At 42.1% G+C, this 18123-nt stretch overlaps 1 protein-coding gene across 2 annotated transcripts in view; it reads right to left on the reverse strand.

Annotated features, from left to right (window-relative positions):
- Positions 1-354: 354 nt before the first annotated feature.
- CTPS2 (CTP synthase 2) overlaps positions 355-18123 on the reverse strand; it is a 107774-nt gene continuing 90005 nt past the window's right edge. Inside the window, exons 17-19 of one of the 2 annotated variants that reach the window (XM_065900346.1) lie at positions 14990-15134; positions 1491-1601; positions 355-572 (exon numbers count right to left, since the gene is read on the reverse strand). In XM_065900346.1, the coding sequence (XP_065756418.1) occupies positions 1532-1601; positions 14990-15134 (215 nt within the window). In that variant the 3' untranslated portion in view covers positions 355-572; positions 1491-1531. Of the gene's footprint in view, positions 582-1490; positions 1602-14989; positions 15135-18123 lie in introns of both variants that reach the window. The other variant, XM_065900345.1, reaches the window with a different exon arrangement.

Raw genomic sequence — 18123 nt, forward strand, 5'->3', positions numbered from 1 at the left:
CACCTCAAGTAAATATATATACATATGTTACCGATCTTGATTCCTGAGTTTTTTATGCCCCCTTATATTCTGTGCCTGAGGCCAGGGCCTTACTTACCACCCCCAGTCTTGGACCTGTTTCATTTTACTTTTTACTACAAATAAACAGAGTGACAAACTGAAATAAACTTGGGCCACATGCAAATCTGTGGCTGAATTCCAGGTAACAGAATGACTCATTTTTGACACAAAATTAGTTGTTGCGTGTGCCCTGCCGGCCTTCCCATATAGCCCAGAGAAGGTTCAGTTACCTGGATCCTTCCTCACCACCTGGACGTCTCCATACACCAGACAAGACACCAACACACTTTCTGCCCACTGAAGTTGCTGGGAAAAGTTTAATTGGCTACAGAAATTTGCAAGAACCAAAGGTCACCTCTGGAGGAAAAAAACTACCCCTTTGATTCTGGTTCATGGAAGTGCATATTATTAGATTCCCCTCGAGGCTGTACATCCCATGTTTGGTGGAGAAAAGAGTGATTCTATGAGTGTGGCGATTTCCTTAGATACTTCCTTCATCTTGGCTTCGGTTACTTCAGAGCCTTAAAAAAAAAAAAAGAAAAAATAAGTATTAGCCACATCGAAAGCTGAATAATATGTCTTGCAAGTGCCTCCAACTAATCTTTGCACCATTTTGGTTTGCTTCTGAAGGTCTCCATGTCTGAGGCAAATCTAAATAGACCCGGATGTGCCTTCCCTGGTGAACAGGAATGTTCTGCCCCTAAGTGAAATAAGAAGAGAAATCACACTGGAGACATTGACTCCGTACGAATTTTCCAAAAGCTGCTGTCCCTGCTAAAGGGCAGGGTTGTCCAGGCAGCATCTGCCTCTGAGCATGAATGGAATAAAGCCATCCAGGCTGCTACCTTCTCTAATAAAACCTCCAGGAGCCGTGAGGGACATAAGCTGCCCTTGGAAGCCAAGCCAGTCTCTGGCATCTCCCTACAAAGAAAGGAAACACTATTTTATTTTCTACAAATCCAAGGAACTCTGCTTTTCCATGAGTGACCTAGACCAGGGGTCAGCACACTGTGTTTGGAAATCAAGTTTTACTGGGACACAGCCCTGCCCACTTATGTACATACTGTCCAAGCCTGCCCTCCCTCTCCAACGCACTGGAGGGCCCACAAAGCCGAAAACAGTCACTGTCTGGCCCTTTACAGAACAAGTTTGCTGACCCCTCAGCTACACTATCAGCCTCCACGTATCCATTTAGAGGCGCCCGGATATATTTATTCCCGGCCTCAGGCGCATTCCTAACTGCCTGCTTTCTCAGGCGCATTCCAGATTCCCAGAAGCACCATCAGCTGTCAAGTCTGTCCTGCTAACTATGCAAACAGGAGCGTCCCAGGGGAGCAGGATCCTGCGAGACAAGTCCTGTGATGCTCCCTTCTACACCAAGAAGACAGCCTGTCTGTGAAACAAACAAGAACTTAAAGGTTCCATCTCACCCTCTCAGGCAGTCCTGGTGATTCCAAGTCACGTATCAGTTTCAGCTGATTTCCAACTCAGCTATCCTTTGCTCTGAAAAGCTGTCATCACTGGCATCGCTGTATCTATCACTAGAGCAAAAGACGAATTAACTTAGCAAGGTGTAAAAACACTCTGGGCAATTATCCTATTTACAATCCTAAACGCTTTCCATAATTAACCCCCACTAAGAGAAGATACTAAGGAATATTCTATTATTACTTCCTAGTCACTCCAGGAAGACGTGAGTCCAACCACAACCAACGGTCTCCTTCTTTTGTCAGAGGAACTGATCATTTGCTTGTGTCTTAAATCGGAAGTACCTTATTCAGGAAATTTATAAAAGCATTTCAATTTAGACTGAAATTTATAACCTTCTGAAGACCACTATTATAGGTCAACAGCATGAAAGTTTTCCATTCCAATAAACATTCTCGTAGGTCCAAGGGTTTGAGAAATAATTTGCACAATTTTGCTATTCTCAAATTAGAAACTTCATGTGATGCTCCAACTACCTCAAGTTACATGTAGTATTCAAAGTAGGACTGATTATTGACATGGATGCCGCCATCTTGGGTTCCCGAAGAAATACACCTTCTCCATGAGATGGGCCTGTAATTGTACTTTCACTTTGAGCCACAGACTCAGTTTGGGGTTCCTCTTGCTTGGTTCCAAGTAAGTCAGCAGGTTGATCAACCCCTCAAGAGTTCTACTGATCTACGAAGATGACATTGTCAGGAAGTAAGTGTTTTATGACTGACCCAATCCTAGCCTTGGCCAAGTTTTTGCTGACTTATAGCAGTAGAAGTCTGAATTCCATAAGAGGTGAAAATCCACTTATTTTAAAGAGAGGAGAGGGAACAATTGGAAAAACCCTATGCTGACAGGCTAGAAAACAAAGATTTACCCTAAACATATGGAGTAAATATCAATAAATACATAAACAAAATCATAACAGACAACCTCACTCTCCTCCCTGACTTTTGGAAAAAATACTGGAAAGGGGGAGGGTGGGGCTAGAGTATGGAGAAGACACAGAAAAAGATCAAGAATTGGCAGAAAAGACAAGATTACTTAGGTGAACAAAGAAATCCACATATCCTTAAAACCAATCAAGTAGAAGATACCTCCTAGTTAGATTTTAATTCAGGAAAACCACTTCCACTGTTACAAAAGGGTTTCCAATAAAGAAAACACAGGAATAACCAAAGAAAATATATTTTTAAAAAACAACCCCCCAAAATTGATATATCCTTATCCATGCACTCTTACTACGCAAACGTTGAGTCCCTCCTGGTTCTCTGCAACTAAAGGGGATTTGGAACATGCACTCAACTCCCTATGTGAGAAGAAATGAAGGTCAAGGATGTTCAAGTGACTCGCTAGGCACACAGCTCGTTCAAGGTGGGACCAGGATCCCCATCGTGCTAACCCAGGCCACAGGCTCAAGTCGAAGCTGTGTGCTGCAGTGGGCCCCACAGGGCATGTACCCTGACACCACAAGTGAGAAGGTCCAAAGGGCCAAGGGAACTCCACTTTCTCAAGTATCTCAAGCTTCCTTCCCCACCTCCGAGCCCATGGAGGAGTGGGGTGGGCCCACATCCTCGCCCCCACACTCCTGGTTGTACTGGTTATTAGCCACATGCCTGAGAGTCTAGAAAAAAGTAGTAACAATACCTACCACCTCATCAAAATGTTATGAGGGCCGAAAGAGAATGCATAAACGTGCTCTGAAATTATATGAAAATATGAGCTGTTGCTGTTTATGGGGGCTATGTGTTTACAACATGGCATCTCTCAAAAAGTCATGGAAATATAAAGAAGCGGCGAAAACCGCCAAGTGCGTGATTTTCAGAAGTCTTCCCTGTACCAAGAATAATTCCCTACCCACTTCAGCAAGTGGACTTGGGTGGGTCTAACCTAATGGCTCTCATTTCCTGTCTGCTGGCTGTCAGCCCCAAACTCTGCCAAGGCATCAAAATGGTACAGGTTGAGTCTAACAAAGGGGAGCTCCAAGGCGAATGACGGTTCACTAACTTTCTTCCGTATGTGTTCAGGGGCGGAGGTGGAACAACCACATAAACCACAACACCCAAGAACGGAATTCTCAAAATAGGCAATGCTGCGAAATAAACATGCTGCATTTATGGCATTCATGCTCCAGCAAAACACAAGTGCTAGAAACACAATTCCACATGCAGGACAGCAGTGGTTCCTGCACATCCAATAAAATGTGGGTGCTGCTCTGTGCCATGTAAGACTTAGGGCTTCATTTTCGTTTCACACAGAACGGACTTAAGTCATAAGATACTTATCGGGGCATATTTTCACTTAATTCGAGACGTCTCAGCTCTATCTTAAGACAACCTGTCTTTTAAAATAACCTCTGCACATACACACACACACACACACTTCTCAGTGGGGAGAGTTATTAGATATTAGGGTCTTACGTGTTAAATTTTTTGAAATGCCGCAGAATACAGAACTATTCGTGTGTGCCTTGTTACCTTTGAGGAGCAGAAAATTTTAAACCTGCACTGTCCGATGTGGTAGCCACGAGCCACAGTAGCTATCTAAATTTAAATCAACTAAAACCAAATAAAATTTAAAATTCCACTCCTCGCGTGTACACACTGAGCCACACTTCACCTGCTCAACAGCCATGTGTGGTTGGCAGCTGCCATATTGGACAGTGCAGATTATAGAACATTTCCATCACTGCAAAAAGTTCTATTGGATAGCATTGATTTAAAATCAAATGAATGATGATTTAAAAAAAAAAACCATAATCACCATGCAGTGGTTCTCCTTATCACTCCCTAAGAAAGGTTTTTTTTAAGGTCTGGCTATGTACAGTCAAAATCACAGCAACTCTCTCTCATACATGCATGTACCCCCCAAATAACGGAAGCACTCTTCTTAAAAAAGTTTTTTACTGTACTATTTCTTACAAGACAATATCAAAATCACCAGCAGCAACGCAAGGGAATCGCTATCCTTAAACACTGGCTGGACTTACAAGACTTGACCGCCATGGTCTACATGCGGTTCTTTGACAAACAAAAGGCTTGTCATAGTCAAGTTTGTTTGTCCAAGACTCCTGGTTCCTAATAAATTCCCAATATAAGAAAACATATATTCCAAGGCACCAGGGCAAGGGTAGAGTAATGTCTCGTATAGTCCACCTTCTTTGCTACCCTGATGAAGCCATTAAACCATTTCTTCTCCATTAACAAAAAGAGGTGGTCGGAATTTTAAAAAAGTTTAATAGCATACTTAAGATTCCCAGCATGCATACATTCCTATAACACTTTATATCAAAATCCATCTCATATGGAGAAAGCATGTTTTAAAACAGGTTTCCATGCACACAGTTTCCCGCAAAGCATTGTTATTGCTATGCTTCCTTCCTTCTCAAAGAGCCCCCGGAAGCCATAAAATATAAGAGCAATGGAATAAAAACTTAGTATGCTGTGAATGAGTTTTGCATTGAATAGTAAACGGTAGAACACAACCCTAGCAGGGCGTTAAAAGCACAGTAGTCTATATCTCTATTAACTCCGTCCCTGGCTGGCACCACGTCATCTGCAGGCAGTGAATCACGATCAATAAAGAGCACCTTTTAAGCAACGTTTAATCCCTGACGGAAGGCATACTCAAATGGGGTTTATCAGCAGTACTTTACAAGAAAAAGTCTCCAGGCATGGTTTTGGAGTCCAACAATAAGGGAGGGGGGCTGTTTTAAAGATGTTTAAAAGAACTGTCAAAAAAGAAAGCAAAAAAGAATATTTTTTTCCAGTTCACTTTTGCTTGAAATGTAACGAAGGAGGAAAAGTAGTATTTTTATATCAGCTGAAAGTTTACAAAGCACCATCTCAACTGTTCCTCACAGCAACCCTAAAGGATGAAGATCCTGAGGTTTAGGACTGGGGACTTGGAAAAAAATTACCCAGTAAGTGGCAGATCCAGAAAACAAACCCATAGCACCCGCTCTACTTGCCCACACTGTCCCCACAAAAATAAAATATTTGCACCTTATACTGCAAGAATGGCCCCTGGCAACATCAACCATGTAGCCCAAGAGTTAAAATAAAAAGGAAGGTGATTCCAAGTTTAGAACAGTGCTGGAAAATGCACATTAGATTCACACAGGAGAAAAAGAGTATCTTACTCTCCTAGTCAAATAGAAAGAGACACCCAAAGTGGGATAAGGACGCCTTAGAGGGAGAAATGCACACTCTATATATAATCAGCGGAGAGGCCACACCCACCTCTGATGCGCACCATCAGTAACAATTTGGGGAACCAGCATCCTAACAGGCTACAGATTGGCATTCCCTTCTCGCTAAGCACTTCAGGAATGTATAACAGGAGCCAAGGGAGACGTGAGAGCTGAAGCCAAAGCACTAAACCCTCTGGGGGAGTTCAGGCTGTTCCGTAGGGATTTGTGGGCATTTTATGCTGTGAGTCAAGAGAAGCCATTTAGAGATTCAAGGTCCAAAATAATGCAGGAAGAGCATTCTGCCAGCAGAAGATGGACTGAGAAGAGGAAAGCTGGAGGCCTGGAGACCAGCTAGGAGGCTTTGAGTAGGCAAGAGATGAAGGAGACGGGAACTAAGGTGAAATTAATAATAGCACAATAATAATTCCCATTTAATTTCCTACCATAGACCAGGCACTGTGCTAAGTGCTTTCCATTCAGAATAAAACGTACCCTTCATCACTACCATGTGAAGTGAGTACTATTACCATCCCCTTTTTATAAAGACTATCTTAGCTGGGGGTCTGTATCTGAGGACCCCTAGAAGAATATCGATGGATTCGATGGATGGGAGGCTTCTGGGATATGAATACTGTTCCAATTGCTATGTGTGTGCAGTCTTCCAGGAGGTGGGTCCACAGCTTTCATCACTTTCTTGGAAGGTGATTTGTCAGCCTCAAAATGTAGAGAACCATTATACTACCCGATGAGTCCCCCAGGACAGGGTGTGTGTTCTTATTGGACTTGCAGTTGATTCTCCTGCACCCAGCACCATGGTTGGGATGGCGTGAGCTCCAGCACATGTGGCGCATTGAGCGGATGCTGAAGCACGCAGCCACCGAACAGCAAGAGCATCATGCAACTTGGAAAAACGTGTACGAGGTGTTCAGTTCAAAAGACAGGCTTTTGTAATTAATAAAGACTCTGTGGTGATGCTTTGAGAACATATGAATATCCTGTTTTCCGAAACCTTTCATCCAATGGTTTTGGCATCCACTGATGATCCTTATTTGACTCAGTTATTACATTGGGGGTTGCATCTACATTTCTTTTAATTGGCCTTCTGGGTTTTTTTGAGTATTATTATGGAATTTTTAAAAAATGTAATGTGTTATAATCCAATTTTGTCATTATTGTTTTTGATGTTCAAACTGTCCAAAGTGAGCCCCTTTCAAGTGGCTTCTTTGATCTTATACAAAATCTCCCCCTTGGTTTTTGAACTCTCCCTTCCTTTAAGTCTAGCAATACATTCTGGGCTCATCTTGTACTTTCCCTGACCCAGACCTGAAACCAAGCCTTTCTTCCAGGAGCCCTAGTTCATTTCAGTGGGGGATGGTATTTTAGAAACTAAAATGGAAAAAAATGTTTCTTTACAAAAGAGACGTCCACACAGTCACTACCTTAACCAGGTGATAAACTCAGCACCATCCACCGTGTGACAGCAGAGGGAAGGTTATGTGCCTTACATGTCTCCTGACGTGTCTGTATAAAGTCTAAAACAGCCCCAATGAAACATTCTTCCCAAAATGTCCAACCTGATTCTAATCATGAGAAAACAATCAGATGAATCCAAATTCTGGTCATTGCTACAAGACAATTGGCCTGGCCTCTTTATTAAAGTCAATGTCATGCAGAACTGAAAACGAGAGGGTGATTTACCCAGATTAAAAGAAACTAAGGAAACATAACCAAATGAACCTCAAATTGAGCACTGATTACATTTTTTTGATTTCAAAAAAAAGCTAAAGATACATTTGGGGATAAATGGAGAAATTTAAATATGGACTGGAGGGCTTCCCTGGTGGCGCAGTGGTTGAGAGTCCGCCTGCCGATGCAGGGGATGCGGGTTCGTGCCTCAGTCCGGGAAGATTCCACATGCCGCGGAGCGGCTAGGCCTGTGAGCCATGGCCGCTGAGCCTGCGTGTCCGGAGCCTGTGCTCCGCAACGGGAGAGGCCACAGCAGTGAGAGGCCCGCGTACCGCAAAAAAAAAAAAAAAAAAAAAAAAAAGCACTGGATATTAAATGATGTCACTGAATTAATGTTAATTTTCTTAGGTGTGATCATGATACTGCATTTACGTAAGAAAATGTCTTCAGTTTTAGAAAATGAATGATAAAGTATCTAGGAGTGACGTGCTATGATGTTTGCAACTTATAAATGATTCAGAAATATGTATATACACAGAGAAAGAGAGAATCAAATGTGGTAAAAGGGCAACAATTGATGAATCTAGGCGAAAGGTTTACAAGTATTCACTGTACTATTCTTTCATCTTTTCTGTAGACTTGAAAGTTTTCAAAATAAAAGAATCAGGAGAAATACACACACACTATTATGATTACAAGCATGAAATGAGTCATTTACGGATATGGACTAAAGACTGGAAGGAAAGACTCAAAAGCGAGCACAGTGACTATATTAGGTTTATGGATCCTTTTCCCTTTTTTTCCCAATTTTCTGTAATGCCTCAGCTAGAAGTCCACAGAAAACAAAATCTTCCCAGGCTGGAAGCCAGCATGTCACTTAGAACGAAAAGCCCAGGACTCACAGGAGAGAGACCAGAGACAATGGCGAAGGAAATGGGTGCCTTTGCTCCCTGACTGCTGCCGAGATTCAAAGAGAAAAGTGAAGAGGGAAGCCTGAGCTTGCAGGAGAGAAGGGACTCAGATCCCAGGAGCACACCCGGGTTCAGGAAATGGAAGGCGCTGACTCCAGCTCTGTACTTCCTTTAAGGACCCTCCGATTATGAAGTAGTTTCAACTTCTGAGTTTGGTCTGAAACGATCAAGCTAATACAGTGCATTGTGGAGTTAACGTCCCTCCTCTTTCTGTATCGGCCTGCCTCCTGTCTCGCCACGGAAAGATGATTTCTCTGCATAAGAGATAGTATGTATTGGGTGGAGACATGGAATCTAAGATCCTAAAACCTAGAATAAAATGCTACTCACGTGTCTTAAGATTACGGTTTTATATTTTAAAAACATGTTTCCCAAAAGAGCTGCATTTCTGGGAACTGTTGACTGAACTCCATCTCGTTTCTTGCTTTCAGGCATAAAACACATAGAACAAGCACTATCTAAGCACAAGAGTTTTACTCTGACCTGACAGAGGGGCATGATAAATGTTGGAATCATAAAAACTGGAGGTCGTTCCTGACCTCGCTGTGGAGTGATTGCACCTCAGGGCCTTGCAGGGCAGCCCCAGAGACACGCAGACTGAAAAACAACCTATGAACTTTAGACTCCCATCGCTCTTCTCTTTCCAGTTGCTTAAAAATGGAATTCTGAAACAACAAGGTCCTACTGTATAGCACAGGGAACTATATTCAACATCACATAATAAACCATAATGGAAAAGAATATATATATAAAACTGAATCACCTTACTGTACACCAGAAACTAACACAACACTGTAAATCAACTATACTGCGATTTAAAAAAAAAATGGAATTCTGGACAGAGATCCTGTGCTTTGTTTCTAGATACTGAAAAACCTGCAATTATAAGAACCTTTGGATATCCTATTTAGTATAAATCTACAATTTTTTATTACAATTACATGAAGCAGTCTCATTCTATTACATCATACACCGCAAAGCCACGCAGATTTGTGGATACCGTTTAAACATGGGACAAATTATATTTAGACACCAGGGGAGAGACCTCAGCAAGGAATTACAATGATTTATTTAATGGACCATAATTTCCCATTGGATTTCTTTATTCTAAAAATGGTTTATTAGACTTGTGCAAAAGAGTTAACACAGCAGGCCTGAGGCTGCTATCTTCAGAAGGGCCTGCTTGCTGGGGAACTTAGCTTTCAGAACGTTTTCTCCATTACTAACTGATAAGGTCATTTCACCGGGCCTAGCCTGTTTGTACAAGCAAGGTGATTTGTGGTGAGCGCTTGCTATCCTTCTGGGAGCCTGGAATTTGGGTGGTTGCTAGACAGAGAATGCCCATGTGACCAGTCTCCTATAGAAACTCTAAACTCTTAAGTGTCAAATGGGCTTCTCTGGGCATAAACATTACACGCTGCATTTTTACTGCTGGAGGGAGGGTGAGCTCTGTGTGACCTCTCAGAGGAGGGAGAGAACATAGGAAACCTGCAGATAGATTTCTCCAGACTCTACTTATGCCTCGTTCCCTTACTGAGCCAGCTGTATATGCTTACTCTGTCACTGAAATGAATTTTAGCCATGAGTACAACTATATTCTGATTCCTTCTAGTCAATCATCGAATGTGTGGGTGGTCTTGGGGGACCCCCAAAACAAGGCTTAGTTTGATTTTGCAAGTACTTCTGCGTAGCTTATAAAAACCTAAAAAAAAATTTTAAATACTATCCTAAAACTACTATGCCTGGGGGCTTCCCTGGTGGCGCAGTGGTTGAGAGTCCGCCTGCCGATACAGGGGACACGGGTTCGTGCCCCGGTCCGGGAAGATCCCACATGCCGCGGAGCAGCTGGGCCCGTGAGCCATGGCCGCTGAGCCTGCGCGTCTGGAGCCTGTGCTCCGCAACGGGAGAGGCCACAGCAGTGAGAGGCCCGCGTACCGTAAAAAAAAAAAAGAAAAAACTATTATGCCTCTTGAACAGACCACCACAGGTGGTAGACCTGGTCTTCGTAACTGCTGCCATTCTATAGATACCAGAGTAGCTGAGAGTTCAGCTCACCAGCTCTAGATCCCAAAATAATATTCTTACTGCAACTTCCCAGGCAATAAAAGATAAATGTTCTCCACGAAGCAGAAAGCAAAGGTTAGAGCCCAGGTGTATTTGCTCAAAGCCAAGGATTTTTTTTTTTTTTACATTGTGGGTTTTAAAGACATCAGCTGCACACGTGCCATACATTTAAATAATATCAGCCAATTTCTGGGAAAGGAAGTCATTAGTCTAGTGCTCATATTTCTTGACACATTTGTTTAGGATTGATTACAGACAGTAATCTTGTTTGACAGAAATACAGTCCCAACTCAGCTCACATTAGAGCCTGGCCATCAAAGCAGTTATTTGCTTTTCAGTGCTCACTAACACCATGGAACCAGGCAGAGAAGAGCTGAAGTGCAAGGTTCCTCTGGAATCCTAGGGTCTGCCACTGGATTAATTATGGGCACCATTCTTAGTTGGAAAACCCCCTGCAAGGTGTCAAGATTATACTAGACTATACCCTCCCCTGCTACCTACATTTAGTACTGTAATGGGTAGTAAGCAACCACTGCATGCTAGGGAGCCAGGGAGACCAAGATAAATAAGATGCTGGCTGCTCTTAAGGACCACACCAGCTGGTGGCTGATAGACAGGAATTCTCTGACCACCATGGAAGCCTGCTAGTCAGCTGTGATCCCAATCCCAGCATCAGAGTCTTGTTAAGAGATCTTTCCTTTCTTTCTGAGACACTGTGCCTCGCTCAGCAGTTGCTGGCAAGCAGTCACTTTTCTCAGAAACTACTGGTGAGCTTTACCCAGAGACCACCAGGCCCCAGGCAAGAACTGGCGGGCCAGCCAGCACACAGGTGGGCCGACCACACAAACCAGACGCCATTTCTATATTAGTTGATGCTTGCAAACAACCAGATAGTTATGCATGAACGATTTTGTGTGCGTTATTTCTCCCAGCCATCTCACTTGTTCCACCGTCATCCTCCTTTCACGTGTGAGCACCTGAAATAATGGAGACAATAAAGTGTTTGGGAAGGGACAGAGCATATATCCAACATGGGACCACACTGGAATGTCCAATCTGCTGTGTAAGCCATGCAGCCTCACAGCACAGGAAGCTCATCTTCATTTGCAATCTCATGCAGAACCAGGCCACGTGAGCCAGGCAAAGTGGAGCTGAAGCTCCACTGAAGTAGGGAAGCTGAAGCAGGGAAGAGCCTGGAAACATCCCCCGCTCCCCGCCCCAATCCCAGTCTATTCCTCATGGCAGCCTGGATTCCAGCTCCACAGGCACGGTGTGAAAACCACTGCACTGGTTCAAGAGTGCAGGGAGTGATCAGTAATTCATTAAGAGACCCAACATGCAAAATATGTAAAGCTATTCCCATCTGAACACACAGTTAAAGGAAATGCTAGAGAGCTGTGAGTCTCTCCTAGCAGGTAATATTGCAAACAAGCAGGCTTGTGTAACAAAGCACACGTAGACACACCACACAGCGATCCTGGCAGTCCTCAAATGCAATATCGCCGGGCTCATTTGCTAGGATGAGGGTCCACAACGGTAATCTTCTAAACAAGATGTATCCAGTTATTGCGGTAATAACCCCTACCTAAGAACATGATTCTGGCTAGTTCCTTTCACTTTGAAAGTTATTACATACAATATTCTTAGATGAGAGGAAGTAAAGATGTAAATACTCCCCAAATGAGTATTTAAATATAAAGAAATATATATATACTTTTCTTTTTTTTTTTTTGCGGTACGCAGGCCTCTCACTGTTGTGGCCTCTCCCGTTGCGGAGCACAGGCTCCAGACGCGCAGGCCCAGCGGCCATGGCTCACGGGCACAGCCGCTCCACGGCAATATGGGATCCTCCTGGACCGGGGCACGAACCCGCGTCCCCTGCATCGGCAGGCGGACTCTCAACCACTGCGCCACCAGGGAAGCCCCTAAATATAAAGAAATTTTAACAAAAATCCCTAAGGGATTTTTTAATTCAAACTTGGCTCTAAAAATCATTATACACGTCCTCCAGAAGAGAACAAAACACATTTTTTAAAATGTCGAATAAAAATGAGAGTAGGGTAGATAAGGGCTTGATTTACAATAATCCTATGATAATGAAAAGGGTGGTAAGGATTCAAAAAAAAGAGATGAAATCACCAATGGAACAAAACAGAAATCCCTGAAACAAATCTAAATTACTTCATTGGCGGGGGGGGGGGGGGGGGGCGGGCAGGGGGGCAGTGTAAGGGGGATGCAGATTCCCTGCCTCACATAATACACCAAAACTAAAGTCCATATAGATTACAAATTGAAAATATAAAATTGAAACCATATCAGTCTCCCAAGGCAATAGAAATAGAAACAAAAATAAACAAATGGGACCTAATCAAACTTATAAGCTTTTACACAGCAAAGGAAACCATAAAAAAACCCAAAAAGATAGCCTACAGAATGGTAGAAAATATTTGCAAATCATGCCACGGACAAGGGCTTAATCCCCAAAGTATACTAACAACTCATATAAGTCAACCAAAAAAAACAAACAAACAACCCAATTGAAAAATGGGCAGAAGACCTAAATAGACATTTCTCCAAAGAACACATACAGATTGCCAACAAACACATGAAAAGATGCTCAACATCACTAATCATTAGAGAAATGCAAACTGAAACTACCATGAGCTATCACCTCACACCAGTCAGCATGGCCGTCATTAAAAAGTCTACAAATAACAAATGCTGGAGAGTGTGTGGAGAAAAGGGAACTCTCCTACACTGTTGGTGGGAATGTAAATTGGTGCAGCCACTAGGAAAAACAGTATGGAGGTTCCTCAGAAAACTAAAAATAGAGTTACTATATGATCCAGCAATCCCAGTCCTGGGCGTATACTTGGACAAAACTATAATTCAAAAAGATACCTGCACCTCTATGTTCATAGCAGCGCTATTCACAATAGCCAAGACATGGAAACAACGTAAATGTGCACTGACAGATGAATGGATAAAGAAGATGTGGTACATAAATACAATGGAATATTACTCAGCCATAAAAAAGAACAAAATAATGCCATATGCAGCAACAAGGAGGCAACTAGAGATTATCATACTAAGTGAAGTAAGTCAGAAAGAGAGACAAATACCACATGATATCACTTATATGTGGAATCTAAAATATAGTACATATGAACCTATCTACAAAACAGAAACAGACTCACAGACATAGAGAACAGACTTGTGGTTGCCACGGGTGGGGGGGTGGGGGTATGGAGAAGGGTGGATTAGGAGTTTGGGGTTGTTAGATGCAAACTATTACATTTAGAATGGATAAACAACGAGGTCCTACTGTATAGCACAGGGAACTATATCCCATCTCCTGGAATAAACCATAATGGAAAAGAAAATTTTAAAAAGAATGTATATACATGTATAACTGAGTCACTTAGCTATACAGCAGAAATCAGCACAACATTGTAAATAAACTATACTTCAATTCAAAAAATTTTTAAAAAGAGAAACCATAAAAGTGCTAGTGGAAAACAAATGGGTAATTATTTATATAATAATCTTTTGATAGGGAAAGACTTTAGGCAGGATACTAAAGACATCATCCACAAAAGTAAAAGATCTGACCACATATAAATAAAAAATACATGAATAAGGACTACATAAAGTCTTTATTTAAAACTTTAGGGAAAATAAAAACTAAGATAAAACTAACAAAAAGTAATGAAAGCCATTAACAACTTAGAAAAAAAACAAAATCACTTTGAAAAAGTATGTGTAACCTAACAAAGGATTAATGTCCTTTATATATAAAGAGCTTACCAATCATTAAGAAAAAAGGAGGGGATTTCCCTGGTGGCACAGTGGTTAAAAATCCTCCTGCAAATTCAGGGGACACAGGTTCGAGCCCTGGTCCGGGAAGATCCCACATGCCGCAGAGTAACTAAGCCTGTGTGCCACAACTACTGAGCCTGCGCCCTAGAGCCCGCGAGCCACAACTACTGAAGCCCGCGCGCCCAGAGCCCGTGCTCCACAAGAGAAGCCACCGCAATGAGAAGCCCACACACCGCAACGAAGAGCAGCACCTGCTCGCCACAACTAAAGAAAGCCCAAGCACAGCAACGAAGACCCAATGCAGCCAAAAATTAATTAATTATTTTTAAAAAAGAAAAAGGATAATAGCAAAAGGAAAAATAGGGCAAAGGATATGAACAGGCTATTCATAAAACAAAAGGCCAATAAACATATAAAATATTCATATATATTTATTAATCAAAAAGTCAACAAAAGAAAATCCCTTTTTTAACCTATCAAAATGACAAAAATCTCTAAAACAATACTCAGCATCAGCCTGATTTTGAAAGCTGACACATTACCACTGTAGATGTGATTAAATCATTTTCACTAAGAGAAAAAAGTATGCTTGTTAAGAGGGGAAAAAAATGATTCTCCACTTTTTAAAAAAATCCTACAATGATATTAAATTTTATGAGAAACCTAAGATGTTGATAACTGCATCTCAAGTCACTGCTAAGAACTGTAAGCTAGTTACCTGGAAGACAGCTTGCATCCCTGAAGGAGGTAGGCATTCAGAGTCCCAGTTGCCGCAAGTAATAGCCCCAGGTATGGAGGGGAAGGCTTCATTGGCCTCGAAGAAAACTCAGGATGGAATTGGACACCGACAAAATAGGGGTGATCTGAAATGAGAATAATCATAATGCAATTGAAGCAGATAAATGTGAGAACAGCTTTAAAGGTCTTCTTATCTTTACATAAGAAAACTCATTAAATGGTAAGATGATTATTTAACTTGTTACCATCATAGCCAGTTACTTTCATGATCCAACTTGGTAGCAGAATTTCACATTGCAAAACACATCACATTAATAAGAGATCCAGCATTTTATTTGTGCAAGGTGTTAGAGAGTGAGCAAAGTTAAGCAAAAGTTTTTGAATGGGAAGATGATCTGCTTTCTCCAAATCTGCCCGCTATCTAGACCCTTCACAGAGGTACAGTGGTTCCATTTCCATGGGTGGGGCCCAGGGCAGGCCACCCTAAAATATGCCTAAATGGCATATTGATTATTTTGAATTAAAGTTACTTAAGATTGAGCTGATGGGGACTTCCCTGGTGGTGCAGTGGTTAAGAACCCGCCTGCCAGTGCAGGGGACATGGGTTCGAGCCCTGGTCCGGGAAGATCCCACGTGCCGCGGAGCAACTGAGCCCGTGCGCCACAACTACTGAGCCTGCGCTCTAGAGCCCGCGAGCCACAGCTACTGAGCCCACGTGCCACAGCTACTGAAGCCCGCGCACCTAGAGCTCGTGCTCACCAACAAGAGAAGCCACCGCAATGAGAAGCCTGCGCACCGCAACGAAGACCCAACGCAGCCAAAAATAAGTAAATGAATTAATTAAAAAAAAAATTGAGCTGATGCAAGAGGGACGCTTTGACACACACCCCACCTAGTCTCCTGAAAGCAGGAAGTAAATCTCTCTTGTGAAAGGTGTACTTCCTGCCTCTGAAGTGGAAGGATACCCTTATCACCAGAGACAGGGAATTTGGGCAGAGAAGCCTATAGAAACACATCTTGTGACTTCTTAATTTACTACCCAAGCCCAAACTTTGTTTAGATTCTTCACTAATTAAGCACCCAAAGCCTAAGTTTCTTTGTCCTGTTAATTCCTCACATATTTATTGTTTCTTTGTCTAAAAAGTATAAAGGCTGCCTGCTGTGGCTGCTTCTTAGGTCCCATTTCTATGAGACCTCCGTCTGCATGCATTAAAATTTATTTTTCTCCTGCTTATCTGTCTTGGGTCAACTTTATTATTAGTCTAGCCACAAGAACTCAAGAGGGTAGGGGGGAAAGGTCCCCTCCCAGCACCCTGGTATCCTCATACTTAAGGCTAACTGTAAGTCACTCTTTCTCTTAGATGGCTTCAGGCCATTTTCCACAAGGTCTCCTTTCCCAAGGGATGGGTCCCCTGGGAATGCACCATGTATAACTGCTTTTCTAGTCACAGCTCTGGGCTGGATATTAATCGTGGATAGCACCATGAAGCTGAACAGGCACTCATGTTTCAGCCGATGCCAAGGTATCTCTTGGGATGAAGAGTCTCCAAGTGATAAAAGGATGCCCTTTCAAGATGTTAATGGTGGTTATGGCTCAAGGGGTGAGAGTTCAAGATATTTTTATTTTCTCCCTTATATTGATACTTCTCTGTATCGTGTGAACCTTTACAATGAACACATATTTCTTACATTATCAGAGGGCAAATAAAGCTATTATACATTGAGGGTTGTAAGAAGTCCCTATATGAGCAATTCAAGTTCTCCTAGATGTAATAGGAACAGAAAAGTAGCTTTTCTCAGGTATCAGAAATCCCTTGTTTGGGAATGGTAAAAATTAAAGGGCAACATTTCCAAATCTGGGTAGAAATTTTCTAGGATTACAAATTCCTCTCCCCACTCAGAACTCTCAAAAACTATGTTTATTCCCAGATTAGGAAGCAACTCCTAATTAGAGATTGGGCAACTCTCTAATCCCATAATTGCTATAGTCAAAGCATGGTCAGTATGTATTCCTTACTTTAAAAATCGTTTTAATGGCCATATATACATATCAAACTGAAGATGATAAAATACAAGTTTTATAGGAGGAAGTAAATATAACTTTAAATCTTTCAATGAGATGCTTTATCAAGTGATCTGAAAGTCTAGTACGGAATTCAAAATCACAAATCCCCACCACTTACTACTGAAGACCCAAAGCTACTGCTCAGTAGTAAGGAAATGATGACTGAACGGCAATGTCCACTCTCTTAAGGTCATCATTTAAAGCTTATCCCTCATCCTAATAAAATAGGTAGTAGGCTAGCAGAGTGTTCTCATCTAATGGTTATGGAACTTTAGAACAGGAAAGGACTTCAGAAGTAGGGTAAATGTCCAGGTATAGACGCAGAAGCCTGGAGAAGCTTTGTCCTGTTCCTGGTCGGCTAGCTGGGGTTTCAGCTTCCATCGTCTGACTAGCTCACGCCTCCGTTTGCACCCGTGGGGCCAGGTGTGTCCTGGGGCGCTCACTGCCCGCTTCAGAAGCTTTGATGTAAGATCACCATTTGTTCTCTTCTGCAAAGGACTGATCTTTCAATTCTCAAATGATGATGACGATGATCCTTCTCCTATTTTGAGTCTTCTTTATAAAATAGTGGCAGTATCGGAGAGTAGTTTTTCATGTTTGTTTTAATTTTTACTCCTTACTTAACTAAATAAAAGTTGGAAACCTGAAAAAAAAATAATAAAGCTTTGCTACACAAAATGGTAGCCCCTGGCCACAGGTGACCATTTAATAAACTCACTCAAATTAACTGAGCACATTTCAAGTGCTAAATAGCCACACACATATCCAAGAAGAAGCCTCCTTGAATTAGAATAACATTCAGGTATGAAAGCTTGGTGAGAGGAAGGCCACCTTCTCCCAGGAAAGCGTCCCCTCAAGAAAAGAAGAAGAGAAACCATCTGCCCTTAGAAAGGAAAACAATACCTGTTTAAATTAAAGATGTGATGGATCTTGCAGCCCAGCATCTAGGGATGTCTCTGAAAGAAGCCGACAATAATTGTGCTTTTGTACCACTAGAGACAGAAACTAAGCAACGGATCGTGTCATAGCCAGGGAAAGAATATTTGAAC

Source organism: Phocoena phocoena, chromosome X, assembly GCF_963924675.1.
Source record: "Phocoena phocoena chromosome X, mPhoPho1.1, whole genome shotgun sequence".
NCBI classification, from domain to species: domain Eukaryota; kingdom Metazoa; phylum Chordata; class Mammalia; order Artiodactyla; family Phocoenidae; genus Phocoena; species Phocoena phocoena.